This window comes from Balaenoptera ricei, chromosome 10 (genome assembly GCF_028023285.1).
Source record: "Balaenoptera ricei isolate mBalRic1 chromosome 10, mBalRic1.hap2, whole genome shotgun sequence".
Lineage (NCBI taxonomy): Eukaryota > Metazoa > Chordata > Mammalia > Artiodactyla > Balaenopteridae > Balaenoptera > Balaenoptera ricei.
Window position 1 is genome coordinate 88,213,714 of NC_082648.1, and position 21,784 is coordinate 88,235,497.

The 21,784-nt window shown below is 41.1% G+C and overlaps 1 protein-coding gene across 1 annotated transcript in view; it reads left to right on the forward strand.

The window, feature by feature from the left end:
* Positions 1–21,784, forward strand: part of STAB2 (stabilin 2) — a 157,943-nt gene that overhangs the window by 6,696 nt on the left and 129,463 nt on the right. Inside the window, exon 3 of the mRNA XM_059936774.1 lies at positions 17–132. Coding sequence (XP_059792757.1) covers positions 17–132 — 116 coding nt within the window. The remainder of the gene's footprint in view (positions 1–16; positions 133–21,784) is intronic.

A 21,784-nucleotide genomic window follows, 5' to 3' on the forward strand; every position in this document is an offset into this window, starting at 1 on the left:
CTCTTTACCCTCCAAGGTACACCTTTGAGGTCAGAACATACTCACTGTCTCTCCCTGGATGCCGCCATATCTGTAGGAAGGACTATCTCCAGCCTCAGTGCTGTCCAGGGCACTGGGGCCCAGACTGCATGGGTAAGTGGCACAACACTTTCCTTTGATGGTATTTGGTTCTCAATGTCTCATTTTACAGAAAATCAAGAGGAAGGAAGCCTGATAAAGGTAATGTTAGCATCTTTTTCTAGAAATTTCCATTTCCATCTATATGTAGAAAATCTTTCTAGCCCTGTCAGCTTTTATATCAATATCTGCTTTCCTCCATTTAGAGATCTCTCTTTAAGACAATTCCTTTACAAGTCAGAAAAGGGGACAATTGAAAGGATATCCATTTCTATAAAAAAGATTATTGACCATAGAGAGGAAGTAAGACTGCTGGGCTATTATAACCTCAATACAATTTTCTTTAAGAAGATATTTGATTACAGTACCTCAAAGACTGTAGTTATTGTTTAGCAACCAAGATAATCATTAACTCTTCTAAAACTTTGTCTTAGGATGCAATATCGAACTCTGTAATGGTCAGGTTCCATTGTAAGAAAAACCACTAGCCAGACCTGAGTCAATGGTATAGCTAGACTCCTCTGGTCAAGCATAGCATTTGTCAGCTGAAATTGAACTTCTATCCTGATTAAAGATGTTAACACTCAAGTAGTGACTAAGTCCCTGATATGACATGCAAATTACGTGAGATCCCTTTTGGGGCAGGAGTGATAGTAAAAATCAGGCGTTTTAATCATGAATTTACCATTTGTTTTCCATCTTCTAAGATGTAATGAAAACATCTCCTTAAGGATCTAAATACTTAAAGGGAGAGATTACTTCTCTTTTGCTTTGTTTTTCTTGTTAAAATAACATAAGCAAATTGTACACAGCTTGTAAAGTTTAGAAAGGTATAAAGAAAGAAAAAATAGTGACCTGTATTCTGTCACACATAGAAAACTATAAGTAGTTTGGCTTATTTCCTTGGTTTTTTTTTTTCCATATGGCTTCTAAATAGTTGAGCCCACATTATATGCATAATGTTTCCTCCTGTTTTTTTAACTAATGATTAAATGAATAATAGCATCCATTTACTCCATATTGCTGACATTAGGTAATAGAGAAGTAGTTGGCCTATATAATGATTTAATTCTTAAAGCAAATCTTTAAGTTAGAGTTTTTTATCCCCATTTTTCCTATGAGGAATCTGATTTAAAGATGATCTCTTGCCTGTCTCCTTCGGGCTGGTAAGTGAAGCAAGTTCAAGTTCAGGGCTTCCTGGCACCAAAGCCTGCTCTCTTTCTACTCTGTCCCACTGCCTGGAGCAGAACTTGTCTTAAAAAAAAAAAAGAGAGAGAGAGAGGTAGAGTCCCCAGTGTGTTTCTAATTTCTCTTTTTTTCTGTATTTTTTATTTTATTTTTTCCCATTTTTTAATTTTTTTATTATTTTTTATATAAATTTATTTATTTTTATTTATTATTTTTGGCTGTGTTGGGTCTTCGTTGCTGTGCACGGGCTTTCTCTAGCTGCGGCGAGCGGGGGCTACTCTTCGTTGCGGTGCGCGGGCTTCTCATTGCGGTGACTTCTCTTGTTGCAGAACACGGGCTCTAGAGTGCATGGGCTTCAGTAGATGTGGCGCTTGGGCTGAGTAGTTGTGGCTTGTGGGCTCTAGAGCACAGGCTCAGTAGTTGTGGCACATGGGCTTAGTTGCTCTGCGGCATGTGGGATCTTCCCGGACCAGGGATTGAACCCGTGTCCCCTGTACTGGCAGGCGGATTCTTAACTCTGCGCCATCCGGGAAGCCCCCCATTTTTTTAAATTGAGGTATAGCTGCTGTACAATATTATATGTTGCAGGTATACAATATAGTGATTCACAATTTTTAAAGGTTACACTCCACTTATAAAATACTGGCTATGTTCCCTGTGTTGTACAATATATCATCGTAACTTATTTTATACCTAATAGTTTGTACCTCTTAATCTCCTACCCCAATATTGCCCCTCCCCCCTTTCTTCTCCCCCACTGGTAACCACTAGTTTATTCTCTATATCTGTGATGTTGCTTATATTCACTAGTTGTATTTTTTAGACTCCACATATAAGTGATATTTGCAGTATTTGTTTTTCTCTGTCTGACTTATTTCGTTGAGCATAATACCCTCCAAGTTCATCCATGTTGTTGCAAATGGCAAAATTTCATTCTTTTTTATGGCTGAGTCATATTCCATTGTGTGTGTGTATATATATATATATATATATATATATATATATACACACACACCACATCTTCTTTATGCAGTCATCTGTTGATGGATACTTAGATTACTTTCATATCTTGGTAATTGTAAATAATGCTGCTATGAATATTGGGGTGCATGTCTTTTTCGAGTTAGTGTTTTTGTTTTTTCCAGACATATACCCAGGAGTGGAATTGGTGGATCATATGGTAGTTCTGTTTTTATTTTTTTTGAGGAACCTCCATGCAGTTTTCCACAGTGGCTGCACAAATTTACATTCCCACCAACAGTGTACGAAGGTTTCCTTTTCACCACATCCTCGCCAACATTTGTTATCTGTGTTTTTTTTGGTGATAGCCATTCTGGCAGGTGTGAGGTGACATCTCATTGTGGTTTTGATTTGCATTTCCCTGATGATTAGCAACGTTGAGCATTCCAATTTCTCTTTCAATTGGTAGGTCCCTTCAGCCTTCCCAGTCAATGTCTGGATTATGCTCCTTACCCTGGAAAGATCAAGGTTTGGGGCTTAGGATACCCTGGCCCTTCTGTGTTAACCACTCTGCTCTGTTTCACCCCAGCACATTGGCACTCCATGTTTCAAAGCATTTGTCACATCAGAATCAAGCGATTAACCCAGAGTTCACGAACTTTTTTAGCATCAAATAGGGTCATGGTCACTTTCAGTTCATATAATCATCAGGATAAAATTGAATTTTTTATTTGCTTTTCTCTTTCTAACCCATGGAAACTAATGTGATCTTAAGTTAATTAGACACACCGTAGACAAGAAAAGGCTTTGTCTAAGACGCAGTAATGAAAGTGACCACATCCAGCGTAGTGAATGACAGAATGACTTGCTGCTTCTCCAAGTCTCCTTAGCTGTCAAATGAGGGTAAAAAATCCTACTCTACAAAACTCTAGGAGGGATTTTAAAACCTCAATATAGAGGAAAGTACTTAGCAGAGTCTATAACATAAAGAAGGCACTCTGTAGACATTTTATGAATAAATGAATGAGCGAATCACAATCAAAACAGACCTCTGATCATGAAAGGCGAATAAAGTGACTCCCTTTCCCTGAGCCCTTCTTAAACAGTGGGTTACTCGAAAAAATAGACGCAGCCAACAGGATTCAGGATCTTCAGTGGGTTTCATGCATCACACTGGGCTATGCAAAAATTGTGCACTACTCACCCTTACAGTCAAAGGAGTCTGCAGGATTCCTTGAATGTTCAGGCCTTTCCTTGTGATAGGTCTCAAGGCTAGAGAAGCAAAACGTGAAAACCAAGGCTGTCCTCTCATTAGGGCAAAAGGGCACTTTGCTTTATCTTTATCTCCCAAACATACTGAATGTCTCAAAAGACTTCCTTCCTTTGGCTCAGGAAAGAGATAAATGCTCTACTCTGCCGTGTATTTCACTTCTCCCATTTTGTGGTGATGACAAGTGAGATCTTGGCTATCGCTTTACATTTCTGCAAGGATAAGCCCATTTTGGAGCTGCTGACGTATGTTCATCTTTCTTTTTGAGGAAGCACAAGCTCTGGAATAGCCTTCTTTCCAAGACAAGGGCAGAATCCACTTCCTTTTTGATGCATTGACAAAGACATTCACACTTAACACCTCTGGGTTACTTTTTAAATTATTTTAATAGTACCTTATTCAAAACCAGAAAACTGGATGATCAATTCTGAAAACTTAGAAAACAAAGAAAATCACAATGAAAAAAATTACTTATCTTCTAAAATTAGGAATAAGGCATGAATTCTCACCTGAGGAAAAAATATGTCATCCTGATGTAAGGAAGGTGTTCTACTCAGGTTTAACTTGCTTTTCCCTCATTAAAACTTGTACAGCTTTGTCAGATCTGCATATGGGAGTCTCATATGTGTTTTATTAGCACAGAAACATATTTTTAACCTTGAAACTTAAATCACATTTGAACAACCAATATTCTGTTTCAGAGGAAATACTTTTTTAAAATTTGAACATCCCAGTTCTTTATTATCCCACGGTGAACATTAACAGATCTGTGCAAAAACTCAGAGTAATGGAAAAAGAATGTGGGCGGAGGGTTACACAGAAACTTGACTGTGGCCAAAGCAATCTGATTATTTCGGAGGGAAATGGCCTTGATGCTTTGTGAGGTCAATGTCATCAAATTATGCACATTTATTTTTTTGCATCATGTTATTTGCATTTTCAGACCTCTTTTTTTTCCTCTTGTATGTTCCCTGCCGTTCACTGCCTGGGTTGCAAAAAATGGACTACATGGATTTGAAACCACTCTGTGAGGCATGTCCTATTTGGCTCTGAGTGACAAATAATGCTGAGTTCACATGAAGAACCTATTTTCACAACGGTTTCCCAGGCAGACAATTCCAACCACAGCTATCAATGGAATATTTACCATTTTAGAAAACCAGGACATAGTCTCTGCCTAGCTCTGTGCACCAGGCTTTGAAACAAAGGTGGTGACACTAGTAGCCACTTCTAGAGTTCCTGGGAGATAAGGTTACAGGGAGGTCCCTGGCCTCTTCCTGGCCAGGAAGTTCATTATCTGCCTTTAAAGGAACAGAACAGCTGATGATTTGCTGACAGCTTGTCAGGGGTAAGCCTCCTGCGTGAGCAAAGTCACGATGCAAGAGACCCCCAGAGTAGCAGTGACCAAAGGGAAATGTGATAATTACTAAAAACAGCCTTATCAGCTGCTTGAGCCCTCCACCAGGCCTTAGAAACGTGCCCTTAGAACAAATTCTGGAATAGCTCTTTCAAGTGTGGTTGCGGAGAATGTCAGTTTTTACCATCTTTTTTGCCTAATGGGGATCTGAGGTGATAGAAAATGATTTGAGAAGCAGGAAAGAAATGTACACTTTTACTTTACAATTTTTATTTAAACCGAACAAGTTGTTTTCATAAATTGTTAAAACCTTCAATTTAGGACAACAAATGAAGGACTCTCCATACCCTCACATTCCTGCTATCTTTTTTTCCAAAGTTCCTTCCAGGGTTGGCCAACTCATAAAAATCGAGCATTTCTTGAGCCCTACTGCTTGCTGCACATAATCCCCTATATGACAAGCCCAGTCCCTACCCCCAAGGAGCTCACAGACTGATGAGGGAGAGGGACACAAAAGCAGATGAGGAGAAACAGTCACACCTGAGAGTCCAGGTGAGGACTCTGGGACTTCGAGGGCTTTTGTAGCTCGCCCAACGAGAGTCAGCTAATAAGTGCAGAGCAGAGTAGGAAACAAGGGCCGTCTCACTGCAGAGCCCCAGCTCCAATCTGTCTCTGTCTCCTTACCCAAATGCCTGGTTGTGTGGCCAAGTCAACTGCTGGGAAGGCAGCCTGCCCCCCACGAGCCTGCTCCTGGCAAACTTGCTTTCACTAGCTGGGTGCCTGTCACTGCCTGGAGTTGATTCCATGACACCCGAGTTCCCCCTAGTTCCAACCTAGCCCTGAGGGGCAGTGTGGTTTTACAGTAAGATTGTAGACCCTGAAGTTAGATTGCCTGGCTTCCATTCTCAGCTTTACCACATTCTCCTTCTGGGACCTTGCAAGTTACTTCCCCTCCCTGCCCAGTTGCCAGATCTAGCGAATAACAATGAAGGATACCCAGTTAAATCAATTGCAGATAAACAACAAATATGCATACAATGTTTGGGACATGCTTATTCTAAACATTTATTCATTGTTTATCTGCAATTGAAATTTAACTGGCATCCTATATTTTATCTGGTAAACCAATCCTTCAGTCTCAGTTTTCTCATCTGTAAAATGGAGATGGTGATGCTGATACGACTACCTCCAAAGGCGGTGCTGAGGACTGAGTGAACTAGTTCATGTAAGGAACCTAGGATGCGCCTGGCAGATGGTAGGCATTCAGAATATGCTACTTACCATTTCTGTTTTTTGTGGTTCTCAGATCACTGGCTGGCCTCTTTATTTCAGGAGGTGTGTCTTGAATTGGTTTTATATTCTAAGGTACTGATCTTGTATAGTCTGGCTTAGTGTTAAGGACTCAAAATCTTGAGTCAGGTCTGATTGCAGCGGTAGTTCTGACAGTTACCAACCCTGTGATCTTGGGCAAGTTCCTCACCTCTCTGAGCCTCAGTTTTCTTATCTATAACCTGGGGAGGAGGACGAGAATGGTAGCTCCCTATACGGTTGCTGTCAGAATGAGACCATGCATGCAAACCGCTTAGAAATAGTAAATGCTCAACAAATCCTCTCCATCTATTATTGAGCTGATAACTATCTCCCTACTCAGTTTTGTAAGGACATTTCTGTGCATCTCATTTTTTATGTAGCTTATGATCCCTTGGGTTTATTATTTTTCTTTGCACCACTGTCTGCCTTTCCGTGAACCCCATGGGTCACCCTGATGCCTCAGGTCAAAGCAAAGGCCTACCCTTCAGGAACGTGGGGACAGTAGGGGCTTAGTCCGCTCGAGCTGCTATAACGGAATACCATAACAACAGACGTGTATTTCTCGTAGTTCTGAGGACTGGGAAGTCCAAGGTCAAGGTGCCAGCAGGTCCAGTTCCCGTTGCGGGCCCTCTTCCTGGCTTGTAGACAGTTGCCTTCTCTCTATGTCCTCAAGAGGCAGAGAGAGAACTCTGGTCCCTCTTTTCTCTCATAAGAGCTCTAGTCCCATCACGGGGTCCCCACCCTCATGATCTCGTTTAAACCTAATGACGTCCCGAAGGCCTCACCTCCAGATGTCATCACACCGGACGTCAGGGCATTAGCATACGGATCTGGGGGGCATAGATATTCAGTCCATAACAGTAAGCATTCACTTTGCCCTTTAGCCTGCTGACTCACAAGCCACTGGCAGAGAGGCCTGGCCAGAATGAGGAACACGCTGCAGAGAAAGCCTCACACCCCCTGCAACGTGTGCGATGTTAAGGCTCAGGAAGACCCCAGGAGACAGCAAATTCACAAGCGGCAGACACCCGATGGGCCCTGAATGTACAGGCTGCTCACCCCAGACAAGGAGGCATTGGGGCACCTCTTGAGAAATAAGCCTGAAGCCCAGAGGCTGCCTCATCAGCCCCTGCCCGCCCTCAGCGAGAGGCAGGCAGGCCCCTTTCTGTCCCAGCTAAACCTTCACTTTCTTGCGAATAAACAGAGAAGACGTTGCCAGCTTTGAAGATGATTCTAGGCACTTCGTGAATGTTGAATTAATTAATTAAATGAATGGCTTGTAAAACACTTAAGCCATTTAAAATAATTATATATGTAAATATATAATTTATATATCATTATATATATTTATAATTATATAAAATAATTATCCATACAGAGAAGCACAATTACAAGCCTTTAAAGTCAGACAGGGCTGAATGGGAATCGTTATCTCTGAGCCCAATGGCCCTGTGACCTATCTATGCCGCAGTGTCCTCATACATAAAATGGTGAAAATAACCACTTCACAGGGTGAAGATTAATAGTTCACAGTTGTGGAGATTAAATATACTGAGATAGTATGTGTAGTGTTCTTGGCATTCCACCCAGGGTCTAGATTGCTAACAATAACAACAACAATAATAATAACAAACAAGGACAGCACAGAAAGGAAAAACAAGTCATACTGGTCTTTCTAAGACCAACATCTGGCCCAATGGTTTGCTAAATGGTTATTTGGACCTGAAGAAACACTTCCAGAACATTGGTTTTCTTACAACCACACTAAAGTATTCAAATGAAAAGATTTAGAGATTGGAGGTAGGAAATTGTGTAACTTACCACATGTTTAAAAACAGCCGTTTCTGATTCTAGTGTCCTAGTTTGTCTTCCTTTCCAGTGAGTATAAACTACGGAAATGGACACCCCTGAGGTCTACATAGAAGTAAAGTTTAATTATTTATAGGGACATTGACCGCCTTTTCCAAATCTATCATTGAAGCACATAATCTGCTAATGGATTTTTTTCATTTATTCTTAAGTCTTAATTTACATACAGTAAAATTCACCCTTTTTGGTGGACAGTTATATGAGCTTTGACAACCCTAAACAGTTGTGTAACAAGCACCACAATTAAGATAGAGAACAGTTAGGTCATCCCCCAAAATTCCCTTTGTGGTCTAGTCCTCCCCCAACTCCCAACCGCTGGCAAATACTGATCTGTTTTCTGTGCCTATCATTATGCCTTTGTGTCCTATAATCAGAATCCTACAGTACGGACCTTTGTGAATCTGGCTTCTCTCCCACAGCATAATGCATCTGAGATTCATCCATGTTGTTACATGTATCAGCAGTTCATTCCTTTACAATGTTTCATAGTCCACCATTATGTGGTTCTACCCAGTTTATCTATTCACCAGCTGAAAGAGACTTGGGTTTCCAATTTGGTGCAAGAATAAAGCTGCTATGGACATTCATGTACAGGTTTTAATGTGAACATAAGTTTTCATTTCACTTGAGTAGATACTTAGAAGTGGGAGTCTTGGATTGTATAGTGAATGTACTTTAACTTTATAAGAACTGCCAAGCTGTTTTCCAAAGTGTGTGCATCATTTTTTCATTCCTACCAACAATGTATGAAAGTTCCAGTTGTTCGGTATCCTTGGTAGTACTTGGTATAATCAGATTTTTTTTTAAGTTTCAGCCATTCTGATAGGTGTATAGTAGCATTTTATTGCAGCTCATTTTAATTTGCATGGTTCATGTGCTTATTTGCTATTCATACATCATTCAGGTTGTTTTCTTACAATTGAGTTTAGAGAGTTCTTTAAGTATTTGAGATTCAAGTCCTTTATTTGATATGTGATTTGTAAATATTTTCTCAAAGTCTGTGGCTTGTCTTTTTCCTCTCTAAACAGTGCCTTTTGAAGAGCAAACATTCTTAATTTTGGTGAGGTCAAATATTTCAATTTTTCTTTTCTAGACGTTGCTTTTTGTATCACATCTGGAAATCTTTGCCTAATCTAATGTCACAAAGCCTTTCTTCTATATTTTCTTCTAGAAGCTTTACAGTTTTAGGCATTATGTTTAGGTCTACCGTCCATTTTAAGTTAACTTTTGTATGTGACTCATGGTCTGAATCAAGGTTCATTTCTTTACATATAGACATCCAGTAATTTCAGCATCATTTCTGGAAAAAGCTATGCTCTCTCCATTGAATTGCCTTTGGACCATTGTAGACAATCAATTGACCATCAGTGCGTGGGTCTCTTTCTGGACTCTCTATTCTGTTCCATTGATCTATATGTCTATCCCTTCACCTTACCACACTGTCTTGATTACTATAGCTTTACAGTAAGTCTTGAAATTAAGTAGTGTAAGTCTTCCAACCTGGTCATTTTCAAAATTATCTCGGTTACTCTAGTTCTTTTCCATATAAAGTTTAGCATCAGTTTATCAATTTCTACCCAAAAATTCTGCTAGGATTTTAACTGGAATTACAGTGAATCTATAGACCAGTTTAGGGACAATGTAAAATATTGACTCTTTTAATCTATAACCACAGTATATCCCCCTTCACTTAGGACTTCTTTTATTTTTTGTCGGTGTTTGCTAGATTTCAGCTTACAGGTTTTGCACAATTGTTGTAATATTCCCACCTAAGCTCTTCATGGCTTTGGTATTATGTTTAATTATATATTTTTATTCCAGTCACCAGCTGTTCCCTGTTAGTTTATAGAAATGTAATTGATTTTTGTATGTTGACCTTGTATCCTGAGAACTTATAACTTCATATATTAGTTCTAATGAATTTTTGGAGATTCTTTTAAATTTTCTGTGTAGAAAATCATGTTGTCTGAGAATCAAGACAGTTTTTATTTCTTCCTTTCCAATCTGTATCCATTTTGAGTCTTTTTTCTTACCTTATTGCACTGACCATGATGTATTATCTGTTTTGTATATTGTTGGATTCAGTGGGCAAAATTTTGTTTTAGAATTTTTTGATTTTTAATTGTTGTTTTAGATTTTTTTTTTTTTTTTTTTTTTTTTTCATGTAATGTCTGAAACATTTATATTAACATATTTCCATACATATTTCCATACAAATACAAATATAAGATTTTTAGAAATTTCATGTAATGTCTGAAACATTTATATTAACATATTTCCATACAAATAACCCAATGAAAGTTTAGTATTAGTTGTTTTGTTTGTTTTTTTATACTGCAGGTTCTTATTAGGCATCAGTTTTATACACATCAGTGTATACATGTCAATCCCAATCGCCCAATTCAGCACCCCACCATCCCCACCCCACCGCAGTTTTCCCCCCTTGGTGTCCATATGTCCATTCTCTACATCTGTGTCTCAACTTCTGCCCTGCAAACTGGCTCATCTGTACCATTTTTCTAGGTTCCGCATACATGCATTAATATACGATATTTGTTTTTCTCTTTCTGACTTACTTCACTCTGTATGACAGTCTCTAGATCCATCCACGTCTCAACAAATGACTCAATTTCGTTCCTTTTTATGGCTGGGTAATATTCCATTGTATATATGTACCACATCTTCTTTATCCATTCGTCTGTTGATGGGCATTTAGGTTGCTTCCATGACCTGGCTATTGTAAATAGTGCTGCAATGAACATTCGGGTGCATGTGTCTTTTTGAATTACGGTTTTCTCTGGGTATATGCCCAGTAGTGGGATTGCTGGGTCATATGGTAATTCTATTTTTAGTTTTTTAAGGAACCTCCATATTGTTCTCCATAGTGGCTGTATCAATTTACATTCCCACCAACAGTGCAAGAGGGTTCCCTTTTCACCACACCCTCTCCAGCATTTGTTGTTTGTAGATTTTCTGATGATGCCCATTCTAACAGGAGTGAGGTGATACCTCATTGTAGTTTTGATTTGCATTCCTCTAATAATTAGTGATGTTGAGCATCCTTTCATGTGCTTTGTGGCCATCTGTATGTCTTCTTTGGAGAAATGTCTATTTAGGTCTTCTGCCCATTTTTGGATTGGGGTGTTTGTTTCTTTGATATTGAGCTGAATGAGCTGTTTATATATTTTGGAGATTAATCCTTTGTCCGTTGATTCATTTGCAAATATTTTCTCCCATTCTGAGGGTTGTCTTTTCGTCTTGTTTATGGTTTCCTTTGCTGTGCAAAAGCTTTGAAGTTTCATTAGGTCCCACTTGTTTATTTTTGTTTTTATTTCCATTACTCTAGGAGGTGGATCAAAAAAGATCTTGCTGTGATTTATGTCAAAGAGTGTTCTTCCTATGTTTTCCTCTAAGAGTTTTATAGTGTCCAGTCTTATATTTAGGTCTCTAATCCATTTTGAGTTTATTTTTGTGTATGGTGTTAGGGAGTATTCTAATTTCATTCTTTTACATGTAACTGTCCAGTTTTCCCAGCACCACTTATTGAAGAGACTGTCTTTTCTCCATTGTATATCTTTGCCTCCTTTGTCATAGATTAGTTGACCATAGGTGCGTGGGTTAATGTCTGGGCTTTCTATCTTGTTCCATTGATCTATGTTTCTGTTTTTGTGCCAGTACCATATTGTCTTGATTACTGTAGCTTTGTAGTATAGTCTGAAGTCAGGGAGTCTGATTCCTCCAGCTCCATTTTTTTGCCTCAAGACTGCTTTGCCTATTCGGGGTCTTTTGTGTCTCCATACAAATTTTAAGATGATTTGTTCTAGCTCCGTAAAAAATGCCATTGGTAATTTGATAGGGATTGCATTGAATCTGTAGATTGCTTTGGGTAGTATACTCATTTTCACAATGTTGATTCTTCCAATCCAAGAACATGGTATATCTCTCCATCTGTTGGTATCATCTTTAATTTCTTTCATCAGTGTCTTATAGTTTTCTGCATACAGGTCTTTTGTCTCCCTAGGTAGGTTTATTCCTAGGTATTTTATTCTTTTTGTTGCAATGGTAAATGGGAGTGTTTCCATAATTTCTCTTTCAGATTTTTCATCATTAGTGTATAGGAATGCAAGAGATTTCTGGGCATTAATTTTGTATCCTGCAACTTTACCATATTCATTAATTAGCTCTAGCAGTTTTCTGGTGGCAGTTTTAGGATTCTCTATGTATAGTATCATGTCATCCGCAAACAGTGACAGTTTTACTTCTTCTTTTCCAATTTGTATTCCTTTTATTTCTTTTTCTTCTCTGATTGCCGTGGCTAGGACTTCCAAAACTATGTTGAATAATAGTGGTGAGAGTGGACATCCTTGTCTCGTTCCTGATCTTAGAGGAAATGCTTTCAGTTTTTCACCATTGAGAATGATGTTTGCTGTGGGTTTGTCATATATGGCCTTTATTATGTTGAGGTAGGTTCCCTCTATGCCCACTTTCTGGAGAGTTTTTATCAGAAATGGGTGTTGAATTTTGTCAAAAGCTTTTTCTGCATCTATTGAGATGATCATATGGTTTTTATTCTTCAATTTGTTAATATGGTGTATCACATTGATTGATTTGCGTATATTGAAGAATCCTTGCATCCCTGGGATAAATCCCACTTGATCGTGGTGTATGATCCTTTTAATGTGTTGTTGGATTCTGTTTGCTAGTATTTTGTTGAGGATTTTTGCATCTATATTCATCAGTGATATTGGTCTGTAATTTTCTTTTTTTGTAGTGTCTTTGTCTGGTTTTGGTATCAGGGTGATGGTGGCCTCATAGAATGAGTTTGGGAGTGTTCCTTCCTCTGCAATTTTTTGGAAGAGTTTGAGAAGGATGGGTGTTAGCTCTTCTCTAAATGTTTGATAGAATTCACCTGTGAAGCCATCTGGTCCTGGACTTTTGTTTGTTGGAAGATTTTTAATCACAGTTTCAATTTCATTACTTGTGATTGGTCTGTTCATCTTTTCTATTTCTTCCTGGTTCAGTCTTGGAAGGTTATACCTTTCTAAGAATTTGTCCATTTCTTCCAGGTTGTCCATTTTATTGGCATAAAGTTGCTTGTAGTAGTCTCTTAGGATGCTTTGTATTTCTGCAGTGTCTGTTGTAACTTCTCCTTTTTCATTTCTGATTTTATTGATTTGAGTCCTCTCCCTCTTTTTCTTGATGAGTCTGGCTAATGGTTTATCAATTTTGTTTATCTTCTCAAAGAACCAACTTTTAGTTTTATTGATCTTTGCTATTGTTTTCTTTGTTTCTATTTCATTTATTTCTGCTCTGATCTTTATGATTTCTTTCCTTCTGCTAACTTTGGGTTTTGTTTGTTCTTCTTTCTCTAGTTTCTTTAAGTGTAAGGTTAGATTGTTTACTTGAGCTTTTTCTTGTTTCTTTAGGTAGGCTTGTATAGCTATAAACTTCCCTCTTAGAACTGCTTTTGCTGCATCCCATAAGTTTTGGGTCGTCGTGTTTTCATTGTCATTTGTCTCTAGGTATTTTTTGATTTCCTCTTTGATTTCTTCAGTGATCTCTTGGTTATTTAGTAACGTATTGTTTAGCCTCCATGTGTTTGTCCTTTTTACGTTTTTTTCCCTGTAATTCATTTCTAATCTCATAGCGTTGTGGTCAGAAAAGATGCTTGATATGATTTCAATTTTCTTAAATTTACTGAGGCTTGATTTGTGACCCAAGATGTGATCTATCTTGGAGAATGTTCCGTGCGCACTTGAGAAGAACGTGTAATCTGCTGTTTTTGGATGGAATGTCCGATATATATCAATTAAATCTATCTGGTCTATTGTGTCATTTAAAGCTTCTGTTTCCTTATTTATTTTCATTTTGGATGATCTGTCCATTGGTGTAAGTGAGGTGTTAAAGTCCCCCACTATTATTGTGTTACTGTCGATTTCCTCTTTTATAGCTGTTAGCAGTTGCCTTATGTATTGAGGTGCTCCTATGTTGGGTGCATATATATTTATAATTGTTATATCTTCTTCTTGGATTGATCCCTGGATCATTATGTAGTGTCCTTCCTTGTCTCTTGTAACATTCTTTAATTTAAAGTCTATTTTATCTGATATGAGTATAGCTACTCCAGCTTTCTTTTGATTTCCATTTGCATGGAATATCTTTTTCCATCCCCTCACTTTCAGTCTGTATGTGTCCCTAGGTCTAAAGTGGGTCTCTTGTAGACAGCATATATATGGGTCTTGTTTTTGTATCCATTCAGCCAGTCTATGTCTTTTGGTTGGGGCATTTAATCCATTCACGTTTAAGGTAATTATCGATATGTATGTTCCTATGACCATTTTCTTAATTGTTTTGTGTTTGTTTTTGTAGGTCCTTTTCTTCTCTTGTGTTTCCCACTTAGAGAAGTTCCTTTAGCATTTGTTGTAGAGCTGGTTTGGTGGTGCTGAATTCTCTTAGCTTTTGCTTGTCTGTAAAGCTTTTGATTTCTCCATCAAATCTAAATGAGATCCTTGCCGGGTAGAGTAATCTTGGTTGTAGGTTCTTCCCTTTCATCACTTTAAGTATATCATGCCACTCCCTTCTGGCTTGCAGAGTTTCTGCTGAGAAATCAGCTGTTAACCTTATGGGAGTTCCCTTGTATGTTATTTGTCGTTTTTCCCTTGCTGCTTTCAATAACTTTTCTTTGTCTTTAATTTTTGCCACTTTGATTACTATGTGTCTCGGCGTGTTTCTCCTTGGGTTTATCCTGTATGGGACTCTCTGCGCTTCCTGGACTTGGGTGGCTATTTCCTTTCCCATGTTAGGGAAGTTTTCGACTATAATCTCTTCAAATATTTTCTCTGGTCCTTTCTCTCTCTCTTCTCCTTCTGGGACCCCTATAATGCGAATGTTGTTGCGTTTAATGTTATCCCAGAGGTCTCTTAGGCTGTCTTCATTTCTTTTCATTCTTTTTTCTTTAGTCTGTTCCGCAGCAGTGAATTCCATCATTCTGTCTTCCAGGTCACTTATCCGTTCTTCTGCCTCAGTTATTCTGCTATTGATTCCTTCTAGTGTAGTTTTCATTTCAGTTATTGTATTGGTCATCTCTGTTTGTTTGTTCTTTAATTCTTCTAGGTCTTTGTTAATCATTTCTTGCATCTTCTCAATCTTTGCCTCCATTCTTATTCCGAGGTCCTGGATCATCTTCACTATCATTATTCTGAATTCTTTTTCTGGAAGGTTGCCTATCTCCACTTCATTTAGTTGTTTTTCTGGGGATTTTTCTTGTTCCTTCATCTGGTACATAGCCCTCTGCCTTTTCATCTTCTCTATCTTTCTGTAACTGTGGTTTTTGGTCCACAGGCTGCAGGATTATAGTTTTTCTTGCTTCTGTTGTCTGCCCTCTGGTGGTTGAGGCTATCTAAGAGGCTTGATGGGAGGCTCTGGTGGTGGGTAGAGCTGACTGTTGCTGTGGCGGTCAGAGCTCAGTAAAACCTTAATCCACTTGACTGTTGATGGGTGGGGCTGGGTTCCCTCCCTGTTGCTGTGGCGGTCAGAGCTCAGTAAAACCTTAATCCACTTGACTGTTGATGGGTGGGGCTGGGTTCCCTCCCTGTTGGCTGTTTTGCCTGAGGCAACCCAACACTGGAGCCTACCCGTGCTCTTTGGTGGGGTTAATGGCAGACTCTGGGAGGGCTCACGCCAAGGAGAACTTCCCAGAACCTCTGCTGCCAGTGTCCTTATCCCCACGGTGAAACAGAGCCACCACTCGCCTCTGCAGGAGACCCCCCAACACCAGCAGGTAGGTCTGGTTCAGTCTCCCCCAGGCTCACTGCTCCTTCCCCTGGGTCCTGATGCACACATTACTTTGTGTGTGCCCTCCAAGAGTGGGATCTCTGTTTCCCCCAGTCCCGTCAAAGTCCTGCAATCCAATTCCCACTAGGCTTCAAAGTCTGATTCTCTAGGAATTCCTCCTCCCGTTGCCTGACCCCCAGGTTGGGAAGCCTGACGTGGGGCTCAGAACCTTTACTCCAGTGGGTGGACTTCTGTGGTATAAGTGTTCGCCAGTCTGTGAGTCACCCACCCAGCAGTTACGGGGTTTGATTTTACTCTGATTGCGCCCCTCCTACCGTCTCACTGTGGCTTCTCCTCTGTCCTTGGACGTGGGGTATCCTCCTTGGTGAAGTCCAGGGTCTTCCTGTCAATGATTGTCCAGCAGCCAGTAGTGATTCTGGTGCTCTCGCAAGAGGGAGTGACAGCACGTCCTTCTACTCCGCCATCTTGGTTAATCTCCGACAGACAATTCTGGAGTCTAGAAGTCCAAGTTCCAAAGTGCCCTTGGCCTGGATGGCTGCTTTGTCTCTGGATCCAAATGATCTTTCCTTGGATGAGCTGGGGGAGGGGAGAGGACAGGGGAGGGGGATCTTGTTTTAGATTTTTAAAGAATTTTATATCTATGCTCCTTAGGGATGTTGGTCTGTAGTTTTCTTTTCTTGTAATGTATTTGTCAGGTTTTAGAATCAGAGTAAAAATGTTCTCCATATAGAAGGAGCTGGGAAGTGTTCTCTCTTCTTCAGTTTCCTAGTTTTTATATAATTGATATAATTTCTTCCTTAAGTGTGAGGTAGTATTCACCAGTGAAGCCATCTGGCATGAAGTTTTCTTTGTGGGGAGGATTTTAACTTCAAATTCAATTTCTTAAATAAATATAAGGATATTCAGGTTATCAATTTTCTCTTGAATGATCTTTGGTAGTTTGGAACAATAAATTTATTCACCTCATCTACTTCATCAAGTTTATTGGCATAAAGTTGTTCGTAATATCCGCTTATTATCCTTTTAATGTCTCTAAGATTTGTAGTGATGTCCCCTCCCTCATTCCTGCTATTTCCTGATGAAAAATAATTTCTAAATGAAGGAGTTAGACTGTAATCTTCCTGAAGTCACTGAGTATATCTTTTTGATCTCGTGTCCCCAGTGTTCATTGAAATCTAGAATGTAAGCTCCATGTGGGCAGGACGCTGGCCTTCCACCAGCTGCCCAGTGCTGCACTTTCCTCTGAAGTAAGTCTTGGTCCACTTAAGTGTCCAGGCACTCCCTCCTCACTGAGCTCATTCACAGCAGAACCTTGATGAAGCACCAAGCACCCTGCCTGGTGCCCAGCCCAGGCACCACACAACCATCCCCATGCAAAGGTCCATCAGCTCATCACCTCCCAGCAGCCTAAGAAGCACCTTCACTGCCTCCCTGTCGGGGACCATGCACATCAATTCCTACAGCATACCCAGCAGTTCTCAAACAACACTGTGCAGTAGAATTACTGTCAAGCCTGTTAAAATGCCTATTCCTGGGTCTTACCCCAGAGATCCTCATTCAGTGGGTGTGAAGTGCCAGACTTTGCATAAAGTTGCAACAGGTTATTATTGGCCAACAGGGTGAGTCTGGGCTGAAATCCAGCCCATGCTTGGTTCACCAAGCCACGCACTCTGGTGTGGGCCTGCTCCACCCTCAGGGAGGGCCACGTCTTGATTTTAGTTTCATCTGCTTGCCAAGTCTAGTGTCTCTGGGGATATATCTACAAGGGCAGTTGAGGTAGGGAAGGCTTTTTCCAATTTGCACAAAGCCTCTCTATGCCCTGGTGTATTAGCCTACGTCCTCTAAAAGCACGTGTCAAGATAGGGCTAGAGATGCATGAGATTAATTAAAAGAAGTGCCTGCAAGGGAAAATGAGAAAGAAGGCAGGAGAAGTAGGGAGAGCCATCAGCCAAGGATGGAGCGCTAACCCTTGTAAGAGAGAGAACCAAGAAAGGTTGGATGGAAAAGTCTTAGACTACATGTAGTTCTAAGAAAATTTGGTAAAGCTGATGGGGAGTCCTCCATCAGCCAAAGTCACTCAACAGAAGGGTCCTTCTTCTGTCTTGTGAGAATGGGCCTGCCCTGGTATCCCTGCTGTGCTCAGCCACTGGCTGGAAGTGGAAAGCGTGGCTTCATGAAGAGGGTGGTGGATTTCAGGGGAATTATGCCCTGAGAGGTGCACTTTCACAGCTACTATTCCTGGAGAGAGGAGGGTCTTCGGAATCTGCCTTTGTAACCACTCCATCGCAATCACACTTAGAGGAACACTTGCCTACGTTTTTAAAAAGAAAGGATTGCTAACCATCCCCTAAGTGTTCCTCACACTTAGAGGAACACTTGCCTACATTTTTAAAAAGAAAGGATTGCTAACCATCCCCCTAAGGAGGCCCAGACTTCCTGGATACAATGTCACACTCTTGGGGGCTGGGATGGGGGAAACTCCCCAATTCCTCTGCAGTCAGCCTGTAGCCTAGAATCTAGTTATATCCACAGTGGATGACTCTGCCCCCATATTCTGCTCTATATGTTGTAACAAGGGATGAGCCGAGTAGAAGGGACACCCAGAGGATGGAAAAGTTGAATCTGCCTCAGAGACGGGGTCAGGGAGAACCGCTTTGAGGGCGGACAGGCACAGGCAAAGTGTGGAGGGGAGGGCACTGGGGGGCAGCACATGGTGGTCTGCTTGGGCTGGACAGAAGGGAAGGGAGGGGAGTTGGCTCAAGGCCTGGAGGAGACTATTGGATGGAATGTGTTGGGGGGAGCCTGGGGTTCAGGCGTCATTGCCTACAAAAGTGAAAAGGCCTGGGAGAGCATTTCTGCAAGGTGGCACTGATGGCTCGTCTCGGGGTGGAGGAGGCCCTGTGCTTTTCTGAGCCAGCCCTGAGGGCAAGCTGGGGGTCACCCAGGGAGCACCTTGAACACCTAGCCCTAGGGAGAGACACGGGGGCCAAGAGAGAGCAACAGGGGCAGAACTGTCACCTCTATCCTGGCTCTGCCCAGAGCTGGGCCTGGTTCCCAAAATACCATCTTATCCCAAGAAGGGCCCCATAGCAACAGGCAATGGGAGAAGAACTATTTGATAGCCCATCGTCTATGGAGACCCTCTCTTAGCACCCCTTGCTCAATGTCATGAATTCAAGTGGTTCAGTTGGTTTTCAGATGAGCTTCAAAGGTGTACCTGGCACGTGCTTGATTAGGCCCTCTCCCTCCTCTTCATCCTCGCCTCCTGATGCCTTTTTTTTTGTTTTTTTTAAACATCCTTATTGGAGTATAATTGCTTTGCAATGGTGTGTTAGTTTCTGCTTTATAACAAAGTGAATCAGTTATACATATACATAGGTCCCCATATCTCTTCCCTCTTGCGTCTCCCTCCCTCCCACCCTCCCTACTGATGCCTTTTTTAAAGCTAAAGACCATACTCTTTAACCAGGCCCTTCCTTCGTGATCCAGCTGTTGCCCTCTGTTGAGCCCACATCTCAGGGACCTGGGCCATGCAGGATTAGTGGTTTGAGGTCAGTGTTGGTGCCCTCCAGTAGAGTGATCAGAGCTCTAGGACTCTTCCCTGGACAACCTCTCTCCTGGTTTGTAAACCAGTATTTATCTGATTGTCTGTTAATCCATATATACCCAGGACCTTCCATGGTCCTGATTCAAACAGGTGCCCAATCATTCCTTTCCTGAGTGTTGTTATCTGTTACACAGCCAGCCTGAAAGAACAGAAACTGGAGAGGATGGAGAGTATCCACTCTAGGTAATAACTACCACCATTTCTTGGGTGCCTAATATTTCCAGTCCCTACCACAACCTGCCAGGAAGATGCTCGAACCAAATCTCAGATCCAGGCATCGACTTTCCCAAAGAGATACAGCTAGCAAAGAGTTGTGCTGGGATTCAAACCCAGAACACTCTGATTGAAAAATCTGGGTTTTTTCCTGACAGCATTTCATCTTGTGTAGCCACTGCCCTAGCTGGTAAGAACAGCCCAAACCAACGTACTGGTTTTCAAAGTGATTTATAAACAGTAGCTACACGTCAGCGTGTCTTCTCCTTTACTCACTTCATAACCATGTCTGCATCTGTGCTGTGATTCTGGTCTGGAGCAGTGCTGGGTGAGGATAAAGCACAGTGATGAACAGTGCAGTCGACTCTGGAGCCCCTGCCAGGGTTGGAAGCCTGGCTCTGCCACCGTTGTGGAAAGAAGGACCACAGGCTCAAACTGTGTGATCTAGCCCTTGTGGTTGACTCAGATTCTGCATGCAGGAAAGAGACAGAGGAGCCATCTCTACCTTCTCACCTGCCCATACCTGCAAGTTAGAAATGTTCTTTTAGAGAACTAGCCTAGTAACTCAGGTGAGCCATCAGGGTCTCCTTGGGAGAACTGCTTCTCTTTGCAGTTCGAAGTCTCTTTTTCCAAAAACTGCTTTTTCATTTTCTATGGATGCTGATTTCTCAGGAGATATATGACAGTAAGTTCATGGCACAGGAGAGCTTTGGACAAAGGTCTTTGTCAATGGTGGTAGGAGGGGAGGGAGGGCAGGAAGGTTGGATACTTCTGGTAGAGGAGGGGTAAGTGAGTCTCTCATTATCCTCACCAGCTGGATGACTTTGGCCGAGTCACACTACTACTCTGTGCCTTAGTTGCCTCATCTAGAAAATGGGGCTAAAAATGGGACTTAACTACGGGTATTGCTTTGAATCCTTTATTATTATCTAGAACTCCATATCATTCGCTATTTTTTGGAAAGCATTAGCCTTGCTAACTTTAATTTGGGATAACATTTGATCCTGCCTCATTCACACAAACACGATTCATGACCATTGCGTGATTTCTGCTTGGTCTTTGCTAGTCCAGATCCCTCATTTTAACAATCAGAACTCAACCAAACCAGCATTCAATCCATGTCAACTCAGCACTCAAAGTGTAGAACAGCAAGTATAGAAAAAAAAAAAAAAAAAACACATTTTTTTCATCCTCATCACAGCAGTACCTTAAACTTGTGTCTCTTACCATTACTTTCAATCTTGTATTTAATTTTGGACATTTAATATCTGACTTTCTAGCTAAATGTCCCTCCACCCCAATGTGCAATATAATGCTCGGCACATGGTAGGTATTCCCTGAATGTTTAGTGAATGACTGTGAAATCCTCTAATAAATGTCTATAAACGCTCTGATTCAGGTCTAGCACAGCCCAAACGTGCAAACTGATGCTTGTTTGGAATCAACTTCTGAGTGAAAACTAAATTCCTTTGCTTGCCACACAAAGTACTTCATTAATTGGCCCCAGCCAATCTGTTATTCCTCATCAACTACCATTTCCCCATACCCTCCCCCCAACTCCCAAGTTCCAACCCTGCCAAACTTTATATCATTCCCAGAACAGGTCATGCCCTTTTACAACTCTAAGACTTTGTACTTGCTGTTCCGTCTTCCTGAAATGCTCTTCCCTTTTGAGCATGGCCAACTCCTACTGAGCCTTCAAAACCCCAGCTTAAATGACTCCTCCTCAGGGATGTCTCCTTGACTCCCCAAGGCAGTATCAGTAGCTCCCTTCCCTGGGCTCCCTCAATACCCTGTCTAGCACACTGATTAACTGGCCTGGCTTTAGAGTCATGCTAAGGGCTGAGCTAAATCCCTGGCTTTGCAACTTATGAAGTGTGAGACTTTGGGCGAGTTATGTGACCTCTCTGAACTTCAGTCTCCTCGTCTGCTAACTAGCACCAGTAGGAACCCCGGAGGGTTATAATGGGGATGATTTAATGAGATGATTGTAAAGTGTACAGCAAATGCTCAAGAAATGGTAGCCAATCTGATGCGTCCTAGTACAGCACCTGACTACTCTGTGATTCACTTGCCTCCCCTGTGTAACCCTAGATAA